Source organism: Dermacentor variabilis, unplaced genomic scaffold (genome assembly GCF_050947875.1).
Source record: "Dermacentor variabilis isolate Ectoservices unplaced genomic scaffold, ASM5094787v1 scaffold_12, whole genome shotgun sequence".
In the NCBI taxonomy this organism is placed as follows: Eukaryota; Metazoa; Arthropoda; class Arachnida; order Ixodida; family Ixodidae; genus Dermacentor; species Dermacentor variabilis.
In genome coordinates, this window is record NW_027460280.1 from 37,919,242 (window position 1) to 37,946,770 (window position 27,529).

Sequence of the window (27,529 nt, forward strand, 5' to 3'; positions counted from 1 at the left end):
TGTGAATGGGACAGTGGTAGAACATCTCCACCAAATGAGCCAAACTGAGCCGACAGCGGCCCTTTGCGCCATCCTGCGCCAAAACAGCATTTTAGTGAAAAATTGTGCCGAGCCTGCGCCAAAGCATATATCAGAATGAAATCCTCCTTCCGTTGATGCTTTGCAGCTAGCAAAACTGAAATCAAAACCACAGGACGTTATCATCATAGAACGGAACACTCCAACAGGCCTATAGTTTCTCACTACATATATGTACCCCATCGGAGTTCGGTTCATCATTCACACATTTTCCTCTGTCGGATGTACAATGTAGTGCCATTGTATCGTCTTGCTGGCGTTTTGTTCCGGTGTTCATTGAACCCGCCCGTGTGGTACCGCGGATTTTGTCGAAGGGGGATGTCCCATTTTAGGATTAAAGGTAAGCTTTTTGGATGTTTATGGGTCATAGTAGGGCTTTGCAAAAGAGCCACTGTGATTAGAATCACACATGGTGCATAGCTAAGAATAGTATTAGTGAATGAAGTTGAATGCGATACACCGCGAGAGCCGGCACTTCGATGGGTGCCGCCATGTTCGTTTCCGCAGAACTTCTGTGTCGAGCTTGGGTTGCTGCGCTATAACGTCGTTGACGCAAACGTAAAGCCCTATTTGTGTCTAGCGCATGCGCAGTGTCGCTGACGCTTCTTTTTATTATATTTTTTATTCTTTCGTAGCCCCTATTAGAAAATTTCTCACTGCATGATATGAGTATATTGCATGATGGCAGTGCAGGCGCATGTACTCGATCGGTCTTGTGGTGAGCCTTTGCCTACAAGCCATCACTGTCGCACTGTGTTGCATCCTAGGTTAATAAACGCGTTTGTTCATAATCTGTCTGTGGTGTGCCATATCGACGAGTCCGGCCGTAGCGCCCTTTCCGTCGCGTTGTGGAGGAACGTCATGTCCTTTCCTGACCATGCATGCAGGGCAAGCCTCGTGCAAACCCCTCTCCACAACATATAGACTATATCAGTTAAAATTTGCATGGTATATGGTAAGCACACGTGCATAGGACCCTGCACCAAAAGTGCTTGTTGCTGCTCCAAATTGGCTTTTTGCCCATGCCAGGACCTGCGCAAAAAGGTAAAATGGCTGTTCCACCACTGATGTGAGCACTGAGAGGTCTCTCTAGACTTGGTAACTTTGCCTGCTATGTAGGAAAGGAGTATAGGCAATTCTACACAACTGTGGTGTGTAGCAATGTTCATGGAACCAAGGTCAGTTCCACAACTCGCCGCACCTGCCTAACCTCTCACATGGCACATGGGTGACTCCCGGTTGGAGGCCGCTGAATCTGCAATAGGCTCTCGCTAGCAAACGACACAACATGAGCAATACTGGCAGCTCCAGCGATGTTGCAAGTAGCTGTTCAGGAAATATAGGAGTGTTTATTTCACTAACTGTAATGCTACTGGAACTTCTCTTTGAGTTACCATCACCAGATAAATTTGAGTAATATTCAGCGAATTAGCAGCAAAGGCCGAATGTGGCAAGGCCGCATCACTGAAATGATGACTTTCCACAGTGTGTGTGAGAAATGTCACCTGGCAAAAGAGCAAATTTTTAAAGTTTCTTGTTGGAACTATTAATGCTTATAGTATATAGCTTATTCCATTGATGTCATGGTAGCATCCGCGCTATTGCAAGCATCTGTTCAAGAAATACAAAACTGGTTATTTCTCGCACAGTCTGTCATAATACTGGGATCTTTCTTCGAGCTGTCATCACTTCATAAATTTGAGTAATGTGTAGAAATTTAGCAGCAAGAACCAGATGGTGGGCAAGGTGGCTTGCGGGTTCTAACTTGGCCAAGGCGGCCACATTTTGATGAAAGCGAAACACAGAAGTGCTCATGTACTTAGATTTAGGTACATGTTAGAGAACCCCAGCTAGTCCAAATACGGAGTACCCCTCTACGGTGCACCGCATTATCATAATGTGGTTTTGGCACGTAAAACCTTAGTATTTATTTCATTCTACACAGATTCTGCAGGCGTCACTGCTTTCACTAGTTGCTTCCAAACATTATTTTCCAGCATTCCTAAACAGAAAGATAATGGCTGTCTAATTTTACTCCTGCAAGAAAGGCAATTTTTAAGAGATGTAATAATGTCGCATATATTTAGGATCCAGAGAAACCAGCTTATTTAGAATTGTCTTTTATTTTTAATACAAGGACAAGCACAATAACTTGTTCCCAGCCTACATGTTTATTTTTCAGTTTTATACAGTAAAAGAATGGCTGTATAATTCTAAAAGTGCAGTAACCTTATGTGACTTAATTTTCATTGTATTAATTTCATGTACCTAAAGACGTACCTAAATCGCCGTCTATTTACAATCTTGCGCATTACACATAACTACTTGCTACGTTATTTACATGTTTGCCTTTAGGATGTCATCACCAAGAAAGTGGGGGTCACAAACGTATGATTTGTCTGACAATTTCTTGTCAAGGTGACGAATTTCTTTATCCCATGCTGCTTGGAGATTCGGGTTGCGTGAAGCCCAAAAGAAACAGCATGCTGTTCTGCACATCCTGTAACCACTCACGCAGCCAGGCATAACATGTTGACATATACTGTGTTGACGTACAGAGAGCACAACATTTTGCATACTGCCAAACCCGCACGTGCCAATATTTCATGCCAACTGACCAGTGAGGAGCAGATGTGGGTGTAGCTGGCTGTGACAGCAGTGCCACGGAACTTTGCTTAGTTTGGCAACTGACCTTGGTTCTATTAACATTGATGTGTAGGTAGTACATACTCCCCGCAGGGGCGTCTGCGTCAGCAGGCGTTTGGTGTGTGGCGACGCCACGTACCCGAGCACACGAGGGTTGGACCCTCCCGCGTGTAGCCGTGCGCGGCTTAGCCGTGTCTGGGAAAAAGGGGATCCTGGGGGTTGAGCCGATGCTGGGTGTTTGGACCTTTAAGGCCCCCCGGCGGAGGCAACACACCTCTTCGGCCTCTGCTTCACATAGACGGCACCTCCAGACTGACCCACCTGGGGGAAATCGGCAGTAGCCTTTTCCTGTCCTCCTCTACGATCTTCGTCTTTCTCTGTCGCCTTTTTTATCTTTCCTGTCTTCTCTTCACTTCTTATTACTTCCTTATTTCCTGGCGGCAAGGGTTAACCTTGTGTAATATATCCAGTCTTGGGTATATATATATTAGGCTATAGTGGGAACGTACCGCTGGCGTACGCAGAATAGAATGTTTCTAATCCTGTGACGTCCCCAGGTTGGGCTCCGAGGTAGGCGGCGGGCATTCCTGCCGAATACAGTAATTCTATATATGGCTTCAAATTTCCCCCCACTCCTTGATCGCTCCCTGAAGAGGAGGTGCACCGATGAAACTTTCAACTTTCTCTTGAAACCGAAAGAAATTTTTCCCAAATACCATGTAATACATAGTCAGCATGAAACCAAGACAGTTCGCACAATATCCCCATTTGTGGTCGCAAAATGTCACTGAAGCAATCGGCTCTGGTTACAAAGTAACTGAGATGGGAAGCGGCGACCTTCTTCTGGAAGTGCGTGACAAGCTCCAATACAGCAGACTGACCAAACTTGTTGCGTTTGGTGACATTCCAGTCTCTGTGGGCCCCCACCGGTCAATGAACACTGTATGTGGTGTCATTTCTGATGACGACCTCCTTGAACTTAGTGAGAGCGAGCTGTTGGAAGGATGGCAAGAACAAAACGTGGTAAAAGTGCAACGAATTAAGTTAAGGCGCGATGACAAGGACATTCCAACAATGCATCTAATAATAACATTTGGAACAAGTGAACTGCCTGATTCATTAGAGACGGGATATTGTAAACTACGCATACGACCATACATTCCCAATCCGCGCCGATGCTTCAAGTGTCAGCGTTTTGGGCATGGGTCTCAGAGCTGCCGAGGGCGTGCTACTTGTGCAAAATGTGCATCTAAAGACCACACATCAGACACCTGTTCTTCCATAACCCACTGCGCTAACTGTGACAGAGACCACCCCGCCTATTCGCGATCGTGCCCGTCATGGAAGAAAGAAAAACAAATAATCGAACTGAAGGTCAAACTAAACATTTCTTTTCCAGAAGTGCGCAAGCGTTTTTCTGTCCACAACCAATCGAATCCGTCCTACAGTGATGTGACGTGCCGGGGGGCAGTGCCACATCCTCCGGCGGCCGCGCAAGTCGCACGGAGTGTGACGGCGGTTACGCCATCAGCCCCCCTGGCGGGAGCAGCCACTGCTCTTCCGCCCCCTACCACGAAGGGCCAGCAGACCTCCGAGCCTGCCGGTCCCAGGGCCACTGCTCGTGCAGACAGGCCCGAGAAACTCCCGAGAGTGCCCGCTGAGCGGGCTTCATCCAGCGCCTCTGACAAGGCGATGGATGTAACAAAAACTTCTCCGGCGTCTCAGATGCCGAAGGAACGGCGTTGCTTCCTGGAGTGCGCCCACAGAAAAGAAATACCCCGCATCAAGGGGCCTGGAAAGGTCCCTTGAGCCAACCTAATATCTCTTGACACACACCATAAAACACTTCCAATATGGCCACACAGGTAATGCATTGGAATGTGAGAGGTCTAATACACAATCTTGATGACATTAAGGAACTCCTTCGCAAGTTTAATCCAAGGGTGCTGTGTGTGCAAGAGACACACCTCAATCCTTCGCATACTAACTTTCTGAAACAGTATGCCATTTACCGCAAAGATCGCAGTAACGCGCTCGCCTCGTCAGGCAGTGTTGCTATTATAGTTGATAAGGGTATCGCCTGCCAACATTTACATCTTCAAACGCCCCTTGAGGCAGTGGCAATCAGAGCCGTGCTATTTGATAAGTTAGTCACAGTTAGCTCTCTGTACATCCCTCCATGCCATAAATTTTCTACAACATAATTCCAGAGCTTTATCGCGGAACTCCCCGAACCTTACATTGTAGTAGGTGATCTAAACGCACATAACACCCTCTGGGGAGATTCTCGTTGTGATACGAGAGGGCGCTTATTACAAAAGTTCCTTTTATCCTCCAATGCATGCTTACTAAACAAGAAAGAACCCACATTCTACAGCGTGGCGAACAAAACGTTCTCATCTATAGACTTAACTATAACATCAAGTACACTAGTTCCATACCTGGAGTGGGACGTGATCAAAAATCCATATGGGAGTGACCATTTCCCAATTGTCTTAAGATTAACAAGAAGCGATAAGTTTTCCCCACATCTACCCAGTTGGAAGGTCGACTGTGCTGACTGGAAACGATATAGAGAGCTTACACATTTGACCTGGGATGACATCTCTACTCTCTCAATCGGTGATAGAGTATCATATCTGACGGCATTTATAACTGATGCTGCATCAATATGTATCCCTCAAACGAATGGATCACCCTCTAAACGGCATATTCCTTGGTGGAATGAGCAGTGTAAGGAAGCCCGCAAAAATCAAAATAAGGCTTGGAGTCGCCTTCGCGATTGCCCAACTACCGAGAACTTGATCAGCTTCAAGAAAACAAAATCAGAAGGTAGAAGAACGCGCCGCCTTGCCAAAAGGGAAAGCTGGCAAAAATACATATCTAGTATTAATTCATATACAGACGAAAGAAAAGCCTGGAACAGGGTAAAGAAAATAAAAGGCCGCGAAGCTCATCCTCTACCATTGGTAAATACACAAGGAGACACACTCAGACCAAGCCGACTCTCTAGGGGTGCATTTTGAAAGGATTTCTAGCTCGTCCCACTATTCAGATATATTTTTGAGATACCGGCAACAAGCGGAACGACTGCCTCTGGGTCGGAAAGGAAATAGCAACCAACCTTACGACCGCCCATTTAGCATGGCGGAATTTCAGGCTGCGCTAAATGGCTGTAACAAGTCCGCTCCAGGAAGTGACAGAATAATGTATGAGATGATCAGACACTTACACCCTGAAACCCAAAAAGCACTACTGTCACTCTTTAATTCCATGTTCTCTGCAGGCTACATTCCTTCTGTTTGGAAAGAAACAATCGTAATCCCTATTCTCAAAGAGGGCAAGGACCCTTCCTCACCTAACAGTTATAGGCCTATAGCTCTGACAAGTTGTATATGCAAATTATTTGAGAAAATGATTAACCGTCACCTCATCCATTTTCTTGAAAGCAACAAGATACTCGATCCCTTACAATGCGGTTTTAGAGAGGGTAGATCCACAACAGATCACCTTGTCCGCATCGAGACAAATATCCATGATGCCTTTGTCCACAAACAGTTTTTCCTGTCTGTATTTTTAGATATGGAGAAGGCATACGACACAACCTGGCGCTTTGGAATCCTCCATTATCTGTCTGAAATGGGAGTTCGAGGCAACTTGCTATACATCATTTACCTCTCCAATCGCACGTTCCGTGTTAGAGTTGGTAACGTTCTGTCTCGTCCATTTACGCAAGAGGCTGGTGTTCCACAAGGAGGTGTGCTCAGCTGCACTCTTTTTATTGTCAAAATGAACTCTATCCAAACTGCCATACCACGTAGTATGTTTTATTCTGTATATGTAGATGACATCCAGATAGGTTTTAAATCATGTAATCTAAGTATCTGTGAGCGACATGTACAGCTTTGCATAAATAAATTGTCTAAGTGGGCGGACGAAAATGGTTTTAGGCTAAATCCGAAAAAAAGTATGTGCGTCCTATTTTCTAACAAGAGAGGCATAATGGCGGACCCCGCAATAGATCTAAATGGAGAACGGCTATCTGTGAGCCATGAACACAAATTTCTAGGAATCCTTTTAGACAGTAAACTGACTTTTGTACCACACTTGAAGTATCTGAAATCAAAGTGCCTCAAGTCTATGAACTTGCTGAAGCTCTTGTCACGTACATCTTGGGGAAGCGACAGGCGGTGCCTTTTAAAGCTCTACAAAAGTATAGTATTAACACGCCTTGACTACGGAGCAATAGTCTATAATTCTGCCGGACCTAGTGCTCTGAAAATGCTTGATCCTATTCACCACTTCGGTATCCGCCTTGCTACAGGCGCCTTTAGGACTAGCCCTGTGCAAAGCCTCTGCGTCGAGTCAAACGAATGGTCATTGCACTACCAAAGGACATATTTAACTTTCTCCTACGCCCTTAAAGTTAGCTCAGATGTTAAACATCCTTGTCATTCCACAATATGCGACTTATCCACTGCTAGGCTGTTTTGTAACCGCCCAGCCACTAGGCCTCCTCTGTCCCTCCGATTGGAAGCACTATCAGAAAAAACAGGGGTCCCACTTTTACACAATGTTCTAATGGCTCCTACACGGCTTCCGCCGCCTTGGGAGTGGCACACTATCCAATGCGACATCTCTTTCTTAGAAATATCGAAACGAGCCCCAGAGTCACACATATATTCGCATTTTCTGGAACTCAAGGAAAAGTACTCATGTGATGAATTTTACACAGATGCTTCGAAGTCTCCGGCTGGTGTTGCTTACGCAGCTCTGGGACCCTCACTTTCAACATCTGGACCACTAAACCCATACACCAGTATCTTTACAGCGGAAGCATACGCCATTCTTAAGGCTATTCAACACGTACGGCTCGCAAACATCGCTAAGGCTATTGTCTTCACTGACTCATTAAGTGTAGTGAGAGCCCTAATTAGCTTATGAAAGCATAAGAACTCGGTTTTTAATGAGCTGTATAGCTTGTTATGCGCTGCATATATGTGCAACCAAGCGATTATACTATGCTGGGTTCCTGGCCATAAAGGCATAAAAGGCAATGTAGCTGCTGACGAAAACGCTACGTCAGTGAGTTTTAGCAACACAGATGGAAATATCCTCATTCCTGCCACAGACCTAAAGCCCTTTCTGTGCCGTAAATTGAGGAATCGTTGGCAAGAAGAGTGGGATACACAAACAATGAATAAGTTACACATTATAAAAGCAAAATTGCGAAATTGGATAAGTAACAAAACAGCACGGTACAAGGAAGTACTTCTTTGCCGATTAAGAATAGGACACACTTACAGTACTCACTCCTACCTCTTGACTGGCGAGGATCCTCCTACTTGTAGTAGGTGCGGCGATAGCCTGACTGTCCTCCATGTTCTTATCCAGTGCCCTGCAATAGAAACAGAGAGGAAAAAGTATTTCCCTTCTGCGTATCGGGAAAATATACCTCTCCATCCTGCATTTTTTCTTAGTGACGAACCATTTTTTTAACTGCAAATAGTCTTAGATTTTTTAGCCGAAACCGACACCCTGAAAATCATTTGGCCAGGCAATTTTTAGCACATGACTAACAGCCCTGCATCCAAGGGCTTGCTTGAAACTCTGGTGTCAGTGTTATGTTTTATTGCATAATGTTTTAACGAAAGCCCATTGCCATAGCCCACATCACTGCCTAGTCACCGTCATTATTTTAGCAACTATATATTCTACGCCACTTACAGCTACAGGTTTTAGGCCCTTTTACAGCCATGTGACATCTACCATAAGGAATTCATTGTGCACGCCAACAATAATACATCGTCAACATTACCACTTGTCATGGCGCTCTTTGGCCAAACCTGGCCCTTGCGCCATAAAACACCACACATCATCATAGGTAGTACATACTATCAATTGCTAGATAGAAGTTGGATTCACATGTTGATACAGGCACTTTCACCACAGTTTTCTTTCGTTATTGCCGCCACCACCAGCATATTTTTATTCAATTCGATTGTTTGTGGTTACCAAAGTGAATTGTATTACATGACTTCAAGTGTTAACGTCACCTTGTGCCACTGACTGCACTTTGTAAATGTACTTAGAAGCATTTCTTGCCTTTAGCTGTGCGCTTTAAGTGACCCTAAAGAGAATGATTAAGTTAGGCTGTATTAGTAGATTACATTTCTGCATTAATATGGCAAATCATTGAATATTTTACACTGAATATGGCTTTCTGTGAAACCCATATGAGTTTCCTTTGTAGCTTCTTGCTACAGATGGGTAGATGACGATTTTTCTTTTGATGTACATTTTTGCAATAGTAAGATGGCCACTCTTGCCATGAGAAGGGGCTTGGTAAGCCAGAAAAGACGCAAGAACGAAAGACATGAAAGATTCTTTAAAGTTCACCGTAACATCATATATTATGACAGTGTCTACTCAGGTCTTATTAACTGTCCATCTGAAAAAGAAGCACTACCTTGTGTTCATAAACAAAAAAATTGTGCAGAAACCATCGACGATGATTGTCAATGTCAGTGAATAGCCCAAATAAATGAATGCACAAGCAAGCGCAAGAGCCAACTAGAGAGAGAGCAAGAGAAAGGGAATGAACATTTTCCTTTCTGAGTCCAACCACTGATGTACCAACATTGACTTATCAACCATGAAAAAAACTGAAAAAGTAGAAGAATATTGTTCGCTTTAAAACCAGACTCAACATAGCATGTTTCGGGTTTGCTTCCTGTGCCAAAACATTTCAGTTCAAGAGATGGGTGGTGATGACATCGTGACGTCATGTATTTTGACAGCAACTGCTCAGGCCTGGTTATTTGTTTGTCAGCAAAGTACTTCGTATATTTAAAAAAAAAAAAAAGACTCAAGTCTGCAAGTTTCAGAAATGTTTGCTCTGCCAAAATGATCCAAATACAAGAAATACTTACAAATCTGACTTGGTGCTGAGGTTTAGGGCAGGAAAGAAATTGCAAGATTGTCCTCCATTTTCTTTTCTGTATAGTAATAAACTTTTTTCCACCAAATTAATAAAATGGGAGCTTAGAAGGAATTCTTCACCAGCCAAAACCTATTTAGTGTTCCTCTTTAACTGCCTTTCAATTGGCAAGCTCTTTTTGAGAGAATTGAAGATTGTGCTATTTCTGCATGAAAACGATAAAGCTTAACATTGGAAATTTAATAACCCTCATTCATAATTATTTCTACACTTTTATAAACGAAAAACAGTTAATATTCCCTTTGCTTTTCTTGGTCCCACCTTGTTTGCTTCATATGGCTGTTGAAGTCGTGGGTTCGACGAAAGCCCGTCTGGTCGGGATGAAACATGAAGCAATAAAACAACAGACACCGAGTAAAAGAAGTGTTAAAAATGAATAAATCTGTAAGATGTTTCGGCTTCACTATGGAAGCCTTGTTCACAATGGATTGGAGGAAAGTTCACAGAAGCTTATGTATTCTTCAGCACGTTGACTTAAGCAGCGCATGTACGGCGAGAAGAGAAGGGGGACGATGTCGAAAAGAACAGTTTCAAATGCCCTTGCCGAGCACACGGATGCAACGGGCCACAAGATTGACTTGGAAAGGTCAAGAATTATCGGCCAAGAAAGAAACCTGAAATCGTGGCTGTATCTGGAATCGCTGGAGATACAGAAAACACGTCGCACGTTCAATCGAAGTGGGGGAACCCCCCCCCCGTCGTACATGCACTGCTTACATTACGTGTTGAAGAATAAATATGCTTCCGTGAACTTTCCTTCAACTCCGTAGTAAAGCCGAAACGTCTTATAGATTTCTTTATTTTTAGTACTTCTTTTGGTCGGTGTCTGTAGTTTTATTGCCTCATATGGTTGTTACTAAATATTGAGCTCTTGAGTTCCGCTGAATCTCCTCATTCGTTGGGGTCAGAGTGAGGGGTCAAAATCCCTCATAGCATATGAGGGATTTTTGGCCAATTGTCTGATAATGTGCAACATGACACCTTCAGTCAGAAGGATGTTGCTCGTCTACTGTCATGGTTGTAGACAGTGCTGGCTAACACTTTCAAGGCTAGCTTTAGTGCACATACACAAGTATGAGGTCTGTCTGAAAAGTAATGTGACTGGTATCACTGACATATTTGTTTATATGCCAAACGGCAAACTACAGGGTGCCCCCTTCGACGTAATCCCCCTGCAGTCTAACACGCTTTTACATTCTTCCATAAAAAGCCTTTATGCACTTCTGGAAAGAGTCCCTTAGGGCATTCTGCAGCTCCATCGTTACAACCCTCTTGATAGCCTGCATGCCTTCAAAACAGGCCCCATAATAATCAGCTTCAGCTTGGGCATTAATGAGAAAGTTACCGGAGGCAAGACCAAGGAAATAAGGAGGTTCTTCCAGTATGGCGATGTTCCTTTTGGCCAGGATCTACTGGATGCCAAAGGCATTATGTCTCTACTTTATTCCAGTGCAGCAGCTGTGATTTGTCCTTCCACAACACCTGCCTCTTCACATGCACTCAACACAAATGCAATCTTTTTGTAGACTTGGTGGATGATCGTCTGTTCCTTTGGCAAGAACTCTCTGGGGACTTTTACTTGCTCATTAGAGGTTATCGTCAGTCCTATTAGTTGAAGGCCTCCTGCTCCTGGAGTCTTCTTCCATTTCCTCGTGCCCCTCTTTGAACCTTGTCTGTTGTTCAAATTATATGTTCTTGACATCGTGTAATCTTCATACACTTGCCGAGGCAATTGAAGTGCTTCTGATGGAGTCTTCCCTAACCAGACAACACATTTAAAGTTGATTTGTTGCTTCATGTTTGCAGTTCATTCCTCTGCTTTTGCAGCTGAACTCCATGCAAAGACAAGGGTGTAAATGAATGTATGTTATAAAAAGTTGAATGGTTTCAGGGACCTGAAATTATGCACTACCAAGATATCATATTACTTAATTGCATAAAAATTGTAGCCTTATTTTACACATAGCCCACAAAGCAGACTTAGTCCCATACTTTTCAGACAGACCTTGTATACCAAAGAAAGTGAACACATGAGGCATTGCATGCCTCATGCAGAGGTTACGAGTTTGGCTTCCACTGGTGGCTAGTTGCCTGATAGTCCACTTTCATTTCCCTTTTTTTTTTTATTAAAAGTATGAAGCTTATTGTGCATGTCACCTTCATTGATAATTAGTATTGCTACACTTCAATAAAAAAAGAGCCAATTTCCCCTATGCTTTTCTTGAGTTCATTTTCTGTTGGCTTCGTATTCTTAGTGCTTTTGAAGGCATACATGCTTCTTACAACCTGTATATTAACCTCTTTAGCAGAGAAGTGGTGCTTCTGTTTATTGGCTACCTTAATGCACTGTGAAGGCTAGGTTGGTGACATGCACTTTGATTTGGCATTCTCATGAGCAATATGTTGAGATTAGAGACACAAAATCTCGAGTTTCATCTTTTAAGTTGAGAGTACCCCAAGGTAGCGTTCTGGGCCCCATTTTATTTCTTTTATTTATTCTCCTAAGCGATATAGATGTTTCCATCAGGCTCTGCAGATAACTGCATTATTTACAATAAAGTAGAAACAATAGCTGACCAGGGAAAATTGCATGGAAACTTGCTGAAGATAAAGAAATGGTATGATGAATGGCAACTGGAGCTAAACATACTAAAAACTGTAGTTATGACAGTCTCTCAAAAGAAAAATGCTTTAAACTACTCTTACTACATTGATAATCGTGAACTTGAGTTCAGCAGCATAAGTACCATGGCTTGATTTTCTCAAGAGCTCTTCGCTGGAACGGTCACATAGATTATGTGTGTTCTAAGGCTAGCAAGTTTCTCTGATGTCTCAGGCGTAATTTCCCCTTTGCAACACAAGAAACAAAATGTTTAGCGTATAAAACACTAATTACGCTAATACTTCAATATCGAAAGGTTGTCTAGGATCCTTTCGCTTCTGAAAACATATGAACAATCGAAAAAATGCAGCATCTAGCAGTCAGATTTATATTCAATAAATACCGGTGGTTGGACTCTCCTTCTCAACTTTGCGTACTTGCAGACCTACCTACATTGCAGGCTAGGACTAAATACGCAAAGTTGAAATATCTATATCTTATTTATTCATCGTGTTCATATAAAATATGTGAACTATTTTGAAATTCTTCGCAGTGAGACCTCTAGGCACCGCCATTCAATGTTTATTTATACTCCTGCTGTTTGTGCTGACTATTTTAAGTATAGCTTCTTCCCAAGAGCTATCAGCGTATGGAATTCTCTATCTGAAGAACCGTCTCATCCTCATCAACTGATTCATTCCTAAAACACATAGCTTACATACTGGTTTTTTATTGCTAATAGTTTTTTTTTACCTATATGTGACTTGTTGCGTTTCTTTGTTAACAGTTTGCTTATTTGTTATTTGGTGCTATTAATTTGTCCCTTCACTTGTTAATGTAGTGGACAGTACTCATCGACCCTCGCGGTGGAAGAAGAGACTGGACTAGTGCCATCAGGCATATAGGCTTGACGATAGTAGCCGTGACATCAGTGCAGGCATCTGTTTAATGGCAATTCCTTGTGGGCCTTGTGTTCCTACAAGTTGGTGACCACGGACATGATAACGCATCAGATCTGTATGCATCTACCAAGTTTCTTCTCGACGCGATGGAACCAGCCGCTGAACAACGACATCTCGAAGGAAACGGAACGTCTTCCGTCGTTGCACTGAAACTTCCCAATTTCTGGCCCTCGGACTGTGAACTGTGGTTCGTTCACATCGAGGCACAGTTTCGCCCTCTCCAAATCGCTTCTCAGGCGGCCAATTATGACAATTTCATGAGTCTGCTTAACCCAACCACTGCAGCTTTGGTCCGTGCCATTTTGCTAGCTCCTCCGACCAATCAGTACGATACCCTTAAGCGGGAGTTAGTATGGTGCACCACCGACTCTCCCGCTCCTCTCATCGGAGGAACTTGGTGACAGAAAACACTTAGCTGCTTCGCCGCATGACACAACTCCTGGGAACCAGTCCATCATCAGCAGACTCGAAAGTCCTTTGGGAGCTCTTCTTCCAGCGTCTACTGAACCAGGTACGCATGATGTGCCTCACCTACTACGTCTGTTGAGGCCTTAGCAACGATGGCAGACTAGATTATGGATTCTTTCCATCCTATGATATCCACTGTTGACCGTTGTAACGCACCCGTTGAGACACAACCCCAGTTACAGCAGCACTTTCACGAACCCAACAGTTCACGCACGCACCTTGCTGCACAAGTAGAGGAGCTAACTAACCAGTTGGCTGCCTTATGCTTTCGGGCGAATAACCATCAGCAGCGGCATCGCTCACATGACCGAAACGTGTCACGCCGTCTGTCTCCCTTTGTTTGTTGGTATCACGCCAAATATGGCACTCGCGCATGGCTGTGCAATCCGCCTTGCAACTTTCCGGGATATGGTCGGGCCAGTCACTGATGACAGCTAGTGCTACTGGCTCTACATCAAGCCATCTCTTCTACATCACCAATCGGGTTGCGAAAGTTCGCTATCTTGTAGACACTGGTGCAGAAATTTGTGCCATTCCCCCTACTTTTCAAGACCACAGAAGACATTGCCATGATACGTCTTTTCTCACTGCCGTCAACGGTTCCAACATTAAAACATATGGCCAGAAATCTCAGTTTTGACCTTGGTCTGCGATGCCCTTTTCGATGGCTACTCACCATCGCTTACGTCCGTGGGCCGATCATCGGCGCTGATTTTCTGTGGTAGTTTAACCTTCTTGTTGACCTTCGCAACTGCCGCCTTGACTCAACAAATCTGTTCATACAAGGTATCACCACGTCTGCACCACCTTTGCGTCTCGTACAAGCACACCCAAGCACCCAAGCACCGAAACCGTGGTCCACCATCCTGCTGGAATTTCCAGAGCTGTTCGAACCACCCTCGCCAGGTTGTCCAATAGTGCACAACGTCACGCACCACATTGTGACTAAAGGACCACCAGTGTACGCCCGACCTCGCCGCTTAGCACCAGACTCTCTGAAATTGCAAATTAAGAATTTGGACACAAGCTCGAGTTGGGCTTCTTTCATCCTTCCGCTAGCCCTTGGTCATCTGCTTTACATATGGTGCCCAAGAAGACAGGTGATTGGTGACCGTGTGGCGATTACCGTGCCTTAAACAAAGTGACAATTCCCGATAGATACCCTATACCTAACATCCACGATTTCACCGCATCGCTTCATGGTTGCTGCATATTTAGTAAGGTGGATCTGGTAAAAGTCTACCATCAGATTCCTAAAACTGCAATCACATTCCTAAAACTGCAATAATTACCCCTTTTGGCATGTTTGAATATGTGCGCATGCCATTCGGCCTCCATAATGCCGCTCAAACATTTCAGCGGTTTGTTGATCAAGTCTCCATGGCCTGACTTGTTGCTTTGTCTATTTAGACGACATTCTTGTATTCAGTCGCTCTGCTGTGGAACACGAATCTGACCTACGTAAGGTGTTTGTGAACACCTCCGTCAATATGGCCTGGTCGTAAACATCTGGAAGAGCGAGTTTGGCGTTGCTTCTCTCGATTTCCTGGGCCATCGAGTAGACGAACATGGCATCCAAGCCATCCCATTTCATGTCCAAGCCATTAAAGATTTCCCACGTCCATCTTCCACCAAGCAATTACGGGCATTTCTGGGCGTCATCATTTACTATCGCCGTTTCATTCCTCGTTGTGCTTCAATTTCGCAGCCTCTACACATTCTAGTCTCTGGCACACCATGAGCCAGCACGCTTATATCATGGACTAATGCTGCTGAATCTGCTTTTATCTCTGCCAAGAACGCCCTTGCTACCGCTACTCTACTGGCACACCCACAACCAGATGCTCCAATGTCTGTTATGGTAAACGCCTCTGACATAGCTGTTGGCGCCACGTTTCAACAGCTGGTGGGCAATACATGGCAGCCTATATCTTTCTTTTCAAGGAAACTGACCCCGCAAGAAGCCCGCTACAGCACTTTAGGTCGCAAATTGCTAGGACTCTACCTCACAGCTCGCCACTTGCGTCACAATCTCCTAGGGCATCAGTTCTTTATTCTCACAGGCCACAAACCGCTCATTTATGCTATTACCTCCAACAGTTCCTCCTCGCACACTCCCCACGAAATTTGCCAGCTTGCATATATCTAGTACTGATCTTCAGCATATCAGTGGTGCCAATAATCCTGTCGCTGACGCTCTGTCACAGACTCGTATAAATGCAAGCCAAGTAAATCATTTTGAAATTGACTTCGTCCGCCTTGCTACCGCTCAACACACAGACTGTGAACTTCAAACACTCCGGACTGCCAACGGTTCTCTATGCTTCGAAGATATCTTACTGCCTGGCTGCAACGTAACAGTGATATACAACATGTCTACAGGTCATCCTTGACCCTACGTTCCGCAACAATTTCAGCAGAAAGTTTTTGATGCACTACACTCCTTATAAGGAAGCTTTAGCTTGGGTGCTCCTATCTAAATACATGTAAAAAAAATTCGCATTTCTCGGCAACCACTGCACCAAATTTGACAAGGTTTGTCACATTCAAAAGAAAAACTTAAAATCTAGTAACAGTTGGTTTCGAATTTTTGATTTAGGTCATCAATTCTTTATTAAAAATTTGCAAAAATCGCAAATTTTCTGAAAACGAAACTCAAGTTTACAACCCCGTAACACAGCAATGAAAAATGATATCACAATTCTGTGAATTGCATCTAATAGTACATATAAAGTGGACAAAATTGATATGTCACACAATTCTCAAAAAATTTTGTAATATGGAAATACAGCTTTTGCAGGACTCTTGTACACACGGAACGGATTCACGTAAGATATAAATTGGCATATCGAATTTGTCCGCTTTGAATGATCTAATACATGCCATGTACAAAATCGCGATATCTGCTCTTGATACAGAGTTATTAATTTGTAAACTTGGTGCTTCTATTTTTCTTAACTTCCGAATTTTTAAAAATTCTTGTAACAAAATGCTCTAAATCAAAATTGCGCTACCAATAAATTTCATTAAAATTGACCCAGTGGTTATCTCAGAAAAGCGTTTTTGAATTTTACATATATTTGAATAGGCCACGTCGGAATTGGGCCCGAGCTAAAGCTTCCTCTTATCGCACCCTGAAATATATGCCACACAACGTCTGGTCACTTCCAGCTATCTGTGGCCGCGTATGAACGCTGACGTCCGTTGCTGGACTCGGGCATGCATACAGTGCCAGCGCACCAAGGTCAGTCCACACACTATGAGCTGGGCTGGTCAGTTTCCGCCACCAGACGTTTGTTTCGGCCACGTTCACATCGACATTGTTGGTCCGCTACTACCGTCCTTGAACCAACTTTGCATACTCACTTGTATCAACCGCTTCACACGCTGGCCTGAAGCAATGCCGCTCTCTCGCATTAGTGCAGAGTCCGTAGCACAGGCCATCTTAAATACCTGGATTTCTCGTTACAGCGTACCACACACCATAACGACAGACAGAGGAAGACAATTTGACTCAAAGCGATCAAGGCAGAAAGCTGGGCTAGTTGGTGTGTCATCATTATTCAAAAGACTAGCGCAAAATAGCAGGGACAAAGACAGAAGACGACAGGACGAGCGCTAAACATCAACTGGTTTTTACTGCGAGTGAAGGTACATATATACATTTCTTTGGTGCATGCGCACACAGTGTTAAAACAGTACAATCACATTCCAATCAAAATGTGGCAGACTGTTCTGTAAGTACATTTTTTCTTTTTTGGACAAGGCAAGTGAAGCCGTGCTGACACAGTTATCACCTTCCCTGTTAATGTGATATGCCTCACAAATCTCGCGCCCCCACCTTGTGCCTCCCCTACCAAGCACACACGTGGTGTCAAACGCCGGCACGCACCCGCATCGCTTACAGTGCATGGCCAAATGGCCGCCCCCCGCTAATGAATCTACCAGCGTTCGGTGCTCTCGTAGCCGTTCATTTAGGCAGCGGCCAGTCTGCCCCACGTAGCATCTACCGCATGAGAGAGGTATGCGGTATACGACCCCAACAATGCAGGGTACAAACTTGCATGCATGTCTTATGGTGCAGACCGTTTTTTCTTCTCGTTTACGGCTTTGCGCATGCGCACCAGCTTTTCGGGGGCAGTGAACATCACGTCCACGCCGCACTTCTCTCCAACTTTTCTCAGCCGGTGCGATAGCTGGTGCACGTACGGTATGGCTGTACGTTTCAGCTTCTTGCAGCTTTTTTCGGGTGCTACGCCAGGGCGTCCACCTGCTCTGATTTCTTTCAGGAGGCATTCCGCCATAGCCATCACGATATCTTTCGGAAAACCGGCGTTCTGCAACCGGAGCCCTTGCATCTGCAAGCTAACCTCAATTTTATGGTGGCAGGACTTTTCGAGAGCACCACGCAGGCAATTTTTTGCAATGCCCCTCTTAACCAATTTTGAGTGAGCCGAATTATATGCTAAAATTTCCTTTTTTGTGCGAGGCTGGTACGACCAGCAGATGTGCCCTGTGCCAAAGTACAAACACAGCTCGAGGAATTGGAGACATCCGTTCATCGGCACTTCATGCGTGAACCTTAATTTGCCAGAACAATCACCGAAAATTTCTAAAACACTTTTTACAACCTGTGGTTTGTCGCTCACGTTTTCAACATTCACAAACACAATAAAATCATCGACATATCTAAAACACCTCGCAACACGTTTTTCCTGTTTTATGCACGCTGCCACGCACTTGTCAAATTGGCCTAAAAAAATTTCACTAAGTGTAGGAGCTATGCAGGAGCCTATGCAAATACCATCTTTCTGCACGAACAACTTTTCGTTAAAACAAATGTAGGTGGAAGAGAGGTAGCACTCAACTAGTGCTACAAAGTTGTTTACGGAAACCCCGCAACTATTTTGGAACTGGACAGCCCCCCAGTTTTCAATCCGCCCTTTTACTGCGTCTAACAACTCTGTTTGGGGAATGGAATAAAAGAGCTCCTCAATATCAACTGAAAAGGCAAAATTGGCTCGTGAAGCACCATCTTGCTCACCCAAAAATTCAATCACATCCTTTGTAGTTGCTCACACGAAAAGGATCTTCTACGTCTAATTGGCTAAGATGCTTTTGTAGGTATTTTGATACCAGACCTTGCCAGGCTTCTTTCTCGGATACAATTGCTCTGAGAGGCATGCCGTCCTTGTGGGTTTTTGCGGAAAAAAATACGTTCAGCCCCGGCATATTCGCAGCTTTTACAGACTTGTGTAGTCCTGTCAAATTGAACTGTTCACACAGTTTTAGTGCCTCTGCCTTTACTTTCCTGCCAGATCTTTCCAAGGGAACAAAATTCTTTTCAATAGCCTGCTTAGCCTTTTCATGATACATCGTTTTGGGCAACACGACGAAACCACCCTCCTTATCAGCAGTCAGCAAAGAGAGATTATTCTTCCTGAGGTAATGAATAGTTTCGCTCACCGCTAGCGTTGCCCCAAGTGAGCACGGTTTCCTACTTGTCAGGCAGTCGACACCTTCAGAATACCTCCTGAAAGAAATCAGAGCAGGTGGACGCCCTGGCGTAGCACCCGAAAAAAGCTGCAAGAAGCTGAAACATACAGCCATACCGTACGTGCACCAGCTATCGCACCGGCTGAGAAAAGTTGGAGAGAAGTGCGGCGTGGACGTGATGTTCACTGCCCCCGAAAAGCTGGTGCGCATGTGCAAAGCCGTAAACAAGAAGAAAAAACCGGTCTGCACCATAAAACATGCATGCAAGTTTGTACCCTGCATTGTTGGGGTCGTATACCGCATACCTCTCTCATGCGGTAGATGCTACGTGGGGCAGACTGGCCGCTGCCTAAATGAACGGCTATGAGAGCACCGAACGCTGGTAGATTCATTAGCGGGGGGGCGGCCATTTGGCCATGCACTGTAAGCGATGCGGGTGCGTGCCGGCGTTTGACACCACGTGTGTGCTTGGTAGGGGAGGCACAAGGTGGGGGCGCGAGATTTGTGAGGCATATCACATTGACAGGGAAGGTGATAACTGTGTCAGCACGGCTTCACTTGCCTTGTCCAAAAAAGAAAAAATGTACTTACAGAACAGTCTGCCGCATTTTGATTAGAATGTGATTGTACTGTTTTAACACTGTGTGCGCATGCACCAAACAAATGTATATATGTACCTTCGCTCGCAGTAAAAACCAGTTGATGTTTAGCGCTCGTCCTGTCGTCTTCTGTCTTTGTCCCTGCTATTTTGCGCTAGTCTTTTGAATAACAATTTGACTCGTCCCTCTTTCAAGCTCTCTCCTGTCTTCTGGGTGTAATGTACATACCAACGACAGCTTATCACCCAAGTTCCAATGGCATGGTAGAACGCTTCCATTGTCAACTAAAAGCAGCACTTCGTGCCCATGACTCCATGATTCCATGGACAGAGCGCCTGCTTTTGGTTCTACTAGGTCTTTGCACAGCTCTGAGAGCAGATGTACAGTGTTCCTCAGCAGAACTCATTTTTGGCACAACACTTCACGTACCCGGTTCACCTCGGAACCGTCGCCTGCTGACCTACAATATTACGCCGACCACCTTCACATTACAGTGGCCACTGTTATACCACGGCTGTTTCGTAACGACTGCAGAAACGTTTTCGTGGGCCCATCTTTACTTCATATTAGCCACGTATATACCTGTCACGACGCTACTTGCGCTCCTTTCAAGCTCCTTACAGTGGTCCCTTTAAAGTCCTCAAGCGTGACGCCATGTTTTTCACACTTCTTGTCAGCGGACGCGAAGAGACAATTTCAATCGACCGCTTGAAGCCAGCCTATCTAGACTCTGGAAGTGCCATCTCCACAAGTTAAACTGCTCAACGGCAGTGCCTTCATCACTAGGGGGGGGGGAGCCATATAGTGGACAGTACTCATAGAGCTCCGCGGTGGAAGAAGAGACTGGACTAGCGACATCAATGCAGCCATCTGTTTAATAAATGGCAATTCTTTGTGGGCCTTCTGTTCCTACATTAGATTTGAATGTAAAATATCTGATGTCATTGTTTTCCAAAATGCTAACTATCATACATTTCTATTCCTCTCCTGGAATAGCCCTGTATAAGGGCTGACATTATCTGTAAATAAATAATATATCAGCTTTGTTTTACATTAACCCTTTAGGGACAAGACAGTAACATATCTGAAGGAAATGTTTATTTTTCATCTGCATGTGCAAAATACACCAAGAATAAGGATATTAAATGAAATTAAAAACTATATTGCTGTCTGTGGTTTGTTGTCTGTGGGCAACAGAGGCAGAACGACAAAAGCAAGCTTTGCCCCCAAGTAACTTATGGCTTCATGTGGAACCTGTGCAGACACTTCTCGGATTTAAAACAGAGGTATACATTGCATTTCCTCTACATTACCTCTGTGATGGATTTTTCATCAGTCTTTCTCCGTTAACTGTACTTTCAAAAGAAAGAGAGTTAAGCACCAAAATTCTGCTTTGTCCTCCGTTCTTGCTCTAATCCAACGAATAACGCTTGCTGCCTATCATTCTGTGTTTGCCGAAGATATTTAGCCAAGAACTACATGCTCGAAAACCTAGACTTGGAAAGAAAACATTGTTTTGTTGTTGCCTGTAGACAACAACAAAAGGGTTAATTCATAAAGGGTTAATCTTAGTTGTAATAATGGGTAAGTAATTCAGGTTGTGGATTTGTGACAGCAGTGCTTGTTCTTTCTCATGACCTTCATTTTGGTCTTGGTTTATTATGCATGTCTAATTGGTGTGGCTGATAGTCAGCCATGACTATTACCAAATTTTATGTAGCGGAGTGTACTTATAATTAAAACACTTAAAATTGTAGTTTTTGCTGCTATTCAACCAATCTGTCCCAGTGGCTAAGTGGCTGTGACATTTTGCTGCTGAGCATGAGGCCGTGGGTTTGATGCTCGGCTGCATTTACATAGGAGTGAAATGCAAAAATGCTCATGTGCTAAGCATTATGAAACATCATTCCAGCGCACAAATAAACACAAATGAGCAGAGGGGGACAACAAGAACGCCAGTTGTCACTCTCTGCTCATCCATGTTTATTTGTGCACTGGAACGATGTTTCATAATGCTATTCACAACCAACTAGCTCAGCTGTTCAGGCTTAGTCATGTGCTTAGATTTGAATACCTCAGGTTGAATACTTTAAAATACCCCAACATTAATCTGGAGCTCCTCACTATGGCTTCCCTCAGAAACCACCGTGTAGTTTCTGGATGTTTAGCCCCCTCTTTTCTTTTTTTTTTTATTCAACCAAAGTAAGAATAGTAGGATAGAGACATCATTGCAACCCTTTGCTAGCTTCTGTCAGCTTGCAAAGTGCATCAAGCAGCACACTTGTGCAATGGCGGACGTTCATACTTGTGGGCTGTTGCTTGTGGGAGGGTCTGCAGTATTCAGCTTGTTTGTATAGTAAAGGACATGCATTGTGTGCAGAGTGCATTCTGGGATGGGCACCGAGGACTGGAAGGAGCAAGTGTTCTGGATTCTACTTCCACTACTGGCAGTGACGATGGTTTTGTGTCAAGCCTTGAGGACTCGTTTCAGGTGAGTGGCCTTGTCCTAAGAGCCTGTCATACTCGGGGCCATTGATGTATTGAATTTGTTCCAAGGTGGGTGTCAATTTATATGTTTAACAGCCTACAGAGTGTTGCTCGCTGCATATCCTTTTGCCATGGCCTTCAGTTTAATTCACTTTATTCTCACCAGCAACAAGTGGCAACAGCAGTTCAGTACGAGTGCATATATGACAATGCTGACAGACAGCAGTGTGTACAAAATTACTCAATCACTGAAAAAAAAAAATTGTCTAAAACAAATGCATATAGAGTGACCGCCAAAATATTGTTTTTATTGTATCTGATTGAAACATACCTACGACACCGAGCGTATATAGATAATTTTCTTGTCTGTAAAATCCAGTTGCAATATTAAGTGTTCATATTTGAAGAGATTCCATGCATGGATATGGTGTACCTTGCGTTCATTTAACAACCAGAATGACTTGGCATGGCTCCGGCTGATATAATTGGCGGTAAAAAGCTTGTAAGTCATTTTGTTTACAGAACTGAATATGAAGATGGCTTTTCTGTGGTAATTCTGCCTAAGTATAGTCTCACAGTGGCATGTCTGGTTACTTTGCCTTAGTTTGCAGCTTTTCAATCTGAGGAAATATGCTTGAGTTAAATGAATCCCTCTGTAGTGCTGGGTAGGCCTGCTTGTTACAAGGTTTCCAACCTGTCAGATGTTGTGATTAAAGTTGATGGTGCGGCTGTATGTTGCAACCCATAGCCCACAGGGGGAAAAGAAAAGTACATGGTGCTTCGCATAGTTAGAACCAGGTAAAAGTTCACAGACGATTACGATACACCCTAATGCAAAATTTGAGTGCGGCTGTATACATGTTTTCATTTCGTGTGTCAATATTTTGTATTATGATAATACAGGTACACGGTTTATATTAGGAAGCGAATGCTGTGAGTAGCGTAGCTGGCGCAGTCAATATTTCTAGTGCAGCACATTGCAAGCGGAGCGAAGTGTGATGCGACTGCCTTGCTAATTGGGAAATTGCGAGAGGCAGTGCGTGGGTGACGCGTGGGAGCAATTCACAGCAACCGCACCAGACAGACCTCTGCTCAAGCAGCGTTTTGTTTGCATACAGACAATGTGCTCTACCCTGGTACCATATTGCAGCCGCTGTCGCCGTACTGCCCATCTTGCGCGGCACTGCGCTTAATCAACAAAGGGGTGCTGCGAATCCTCTTCAAAGCAGGGCTTCCGAACGAAAAGATACTGCATACGATTTTCTGGGTGCCGGGTCTCACCGGAATAGAGGGTAACCAGAGGGCCGACAGTCTAGCTCACGAGCTGACATACCGAGTGGGACAGTCAATGGACCCGGATACCACTGTGAAGGTGGAACCAACGTACACTGAAATACTAAATCATCACAGAGGCAAAAGGATAATATGTGCACCACCCCACCCATCTTTAACACAACATGAAGCAGTCGGCTGGCGAAGGCTGCAGACAGGAACATTCTCCAATCTACACAACCTACATAAACTGTTTCCCAGTAAATACCGGGACATGGTGCATACAGGTGCCCATGGTGTGGGGCCATCCCAACACTATATCACATCACATGGGAGTGCAGAAATAACTTCTTTCCACAAAGAAAAAAAAAAACCCAGTGCAGAACAGTGGGAGGGCCTGCTCACCAGCGGCGTGCTCACAGTCCAAAAAGGATTGGTACAACACACTCTCAAAGTGGCCAGTCTCAGCGGTACTCTGGAATAGGGGCGCCGACCATTCAAGTCGACGGAGACTTCAGTAAAACATGAAGACCTCTGTTAGCCACTGAAAGCTCTAAATAGAGCAGTAAAGTTTTTCCTTCCTTCCTTCCTTCCTTCTTTCCTTCTACTCACGCTTTTGTTGCACCAATGATAAGAGTGGCCCTTTTTTGTGGCGAAATCGTGCTACCAGTGTCAGCGGTGACAACACCCAAGGGAGCGGCACCATCGAGCCTTACTCGTAGCCACTCGCCATCACCCCTTGCAGGAGCAGCGATTCCCGTCACACACGCTGGTACTTCGGACTGACCTCAGCCACTGATGCTCCGTACCTTGCAGAAGAATTCCCTATTTGCGACAGTTTTCCCAGCTACTCCAAAAGATCCCTGCAAGCTTCCCTGGATATATATATATATATATATATATATATATATATATATATATATATATATATATATATATATATATATATATATATTGTAAGCATTTATGCGGACTTCATCATCTGTACAAAGTCATCATCAATCATCAGCTCGTGTTCGTTTTTCGCATCGGCGCCATTTTTCCTTCTTGGAATAAAGCGTCGTCTCGACCGTAATATTTCAAGTGGTGGAGGCGCTTTCTTCGACCTCAATCCACTTCAAGATCTCTCCTGGAGCTACGTTCGGGACGCCGCTTACGCCAAGAGGCCACCATGTCGCAAGACCAGACCGCAGCGTCCACCATCTCGGTTCAAGTGCCAGCCACCCCCAATCCCAGCCCTGCCAACAACTGGTATCGCGATCCTGAAATCTTCTCTGGCTTGCCTGGTGAGGACGTTGAAAACTGGCTCGACAACTACGACTGTGTCAGCGAATACAACAACTGGAACGAGACATCGAGGTTAAACAGCGTGCCATTTTACGTCTCTCAAGTAGCCAAGACATGGTTCCTGAATCATGAGAGAGACTTCCGTGATAGGTCGTCTTTCAGGGAGCAGCTACGGCGGATTTTCGGCACACCCACGGTTCGTTCGGAAGTTGCGAAAAAGAGGCTGTCTGAGCGCGTCCAGCATTATGGCGAGTCGTATACCTCGTACATTGAGGACATCCTCGCGCTTTACCGCTGTGTCGACAGTGCCATGCCAGAACATGATCGCGTACGACACCTTCTTAAGGGTATCGGATCTACTGCCTTCAATGCACTCGCCGCTCAAAACCCTTCGACGGTGTCGGACGTCGTCTCCGTCTGTCAGTGCCTCGACGCCCTGCAATCAATCCGCTTGCAACCGGACTTTTCTGGCAACCCCCTGGCAAACAGTATTGAGCTCCGGTATATCATTCGAGCCATAATTCGTGAGGAATTGCAAGCGCATGGCTCACCCCCTTGCAGCAGCGCTCACGTCCAACCTGCTTCTACTGACCTGCGCGGTATTATTAAGGAGGAATCGGCCTCTCTGCAGAACGCCCAGCATACCAACGCCTCTCCTTGCCCACAAGTGGCTTCTTATGCCCAGATTGCTGCAATGCCAGCCGCGCCATCTCCAACCATCCAATCACACCACCTGCGCCTGTTCACGATCACCTGGCACCTTTAGTCACCCGAGCTCCGAACCCACCTTACTACTCTGCCTGGCATTCATCGAGGCCTATCTGCTACTACTGCGGCTTTGGAGGACATATCTCCCGGTTTTGCCGACGCCGCCAGCAAGACGAACGTCGTGGTTACGCGGCCTTTGAACGCGATGAGCCACCTCCTCGCGTTTACCGCACTTATGACGATAATCCTCCCGTTTGCCGATCTCCATCTCCGGCCGACTTCTCCAACACCGCACTCAACACACGTGCCGCGAGACGCCGCTCCCCATCGCCGCTCCGACATTCTGTTTCGCCACTTCGACCTGTCTCCCAACTCCATGTCCATCCAGCGACCGGAAAACTAACCAGTGCAGTTTTTGGAGGGAAAACTGCATCGCCGCAAAGTGCTCCAAGTCCTCGTGAATGTCCTTTGAACATGTTATTGGTGTCTGTGGAGGGTGTGCCTTTGTTAGCTCTGATTGACACGGGAGCTACTATATCTGTTATGCGTGCGGACCTGTGCTCTCGTCTGCAGAAAGTGAGGACGCCTTATATTGGATCATCCCTGATTGGGGCTAATGGAGCAATCATTCGACCATCAGCCCAATGTACAGCACGCATCTTCATTGATGGTATCTGTCATCACATTAAGTTCGCGATTTTATTCCTGTGCGCTCACGAACTAATTTTAGGTTGGGACTTTCTCTCGTCAGCGTCCGCTTTAATCTCTTGCCGTCAACGTGTAGTCCATATGACCGAGACAGTTCATCGCAGCGGGACTGTTGATGAGCCACGACTGCGTTTTCTTACTGCTGCCGATTCTGTACTGCCTCCCGGCCACGAGCAAGTCATAAGTCTCTCTTCTATGGACATCACCAATGGCGACGTGTTCATCACTCCTTATGGTCGCTGTCTTGCCCGTGGGATTGTCTTCGCTTCCTGCCTGGTGCGGTTCAAAGAAAGCTCTGCGTTAATCATCACTTTAAACGCGACCACTGAGACAATCCTCCTCCTCAAGGCTCCGCAGTGACCTGTTATGTGGATACCCAACCAGTCTCCCTGCTTCCTCTTGCCGCCTCGCAAGCTCTTCCTCAACAGAACAAATCTGCTTCATCTGACCTTGCTTCCGTGATAAGTCCTGACCTTACTGCTGCTCAACATGAAGCGTTGCTAAAATTGCTTACGAAGCACCAGGCCTCCTTTGATATGGATACTTCGTCACTCGGACAGACTTCCGTTGCCTTCTATCGTATCAACACCGATGGCCAGACTATTGTACGCCGTCGTCCCTACCGAGTCTCTTTGGCCGAACGCAAAATCATCGAGGAGAACGTCGCCGATATGCTGAAAAGAAACGTCATACGTCCCTCCGCCAGTGCTTGGTCATCACCCGTCGTTTTAGTGCAGAAGAAGGATGGATCGGTACGATTTTGTGTTGACTACCGTGCGCTAAACAAGATCACCCGTAAGGATGTATATCCGATGCCCCGTATCGATGACGCCCTTGATTCGTTGCAAGGCGCCCAATATTTTTCCAGCCTTGATCTTCGCTCCGGATATTGGCAAATTCCAATGCACGAAGCGGACAAAGAAAAGACCGCCTTTTCTACTCCAGATGGTCTTTATGAGTTTAATGTAATGCCTTTCGGTCTATGCAATGCTCCCGCCACATTTGAAAGAACGATCGACACTGTTCTTCGCGGCCTCAAGTGGAAAACTTGTCTATGTTACCTCGACGGCATCGTTGTGTTTTCCTCAACTTTCACTGACCATCTGCAATGCTTAGATGAAGTGCTCACATGCCTTTCTAATGCCGGACTTCAACTAAACACGAGGAAGTGCCGTTTCGCTAGCACAACAATTAAAGTCCTGGGTCATCTTGTTAG

The 27,529-nt window shown here is 45.1% G+C and overlaps 1 protein-coding gene across 4 annotated transcripts in view; it reads left to right on the plus strand.

Annotated features, from left to right (window-relative positions):
- The window catches only part of LOC142565909 (M-phase inducer phosphatase 1-B-like), a gene marked incomplete in the record, with an annotated part of 181,791 nt that overhangs the window by 91,485 nt on the left and 62,777 nt on the right, over nucleotides 1–27,529 (plus strand). For all 4 annotated transcript variants that reach the window (XM_075676502.1, XM_075676501.1, XM_075676503.1 and 1 more), the window contains 1 exon segment: nucleotides 22,232–22,342. In XM_075676502.1, the coding sequence (XP_075532617.1) occupies nucleotides 22,232–22,342 (111 nt within the window).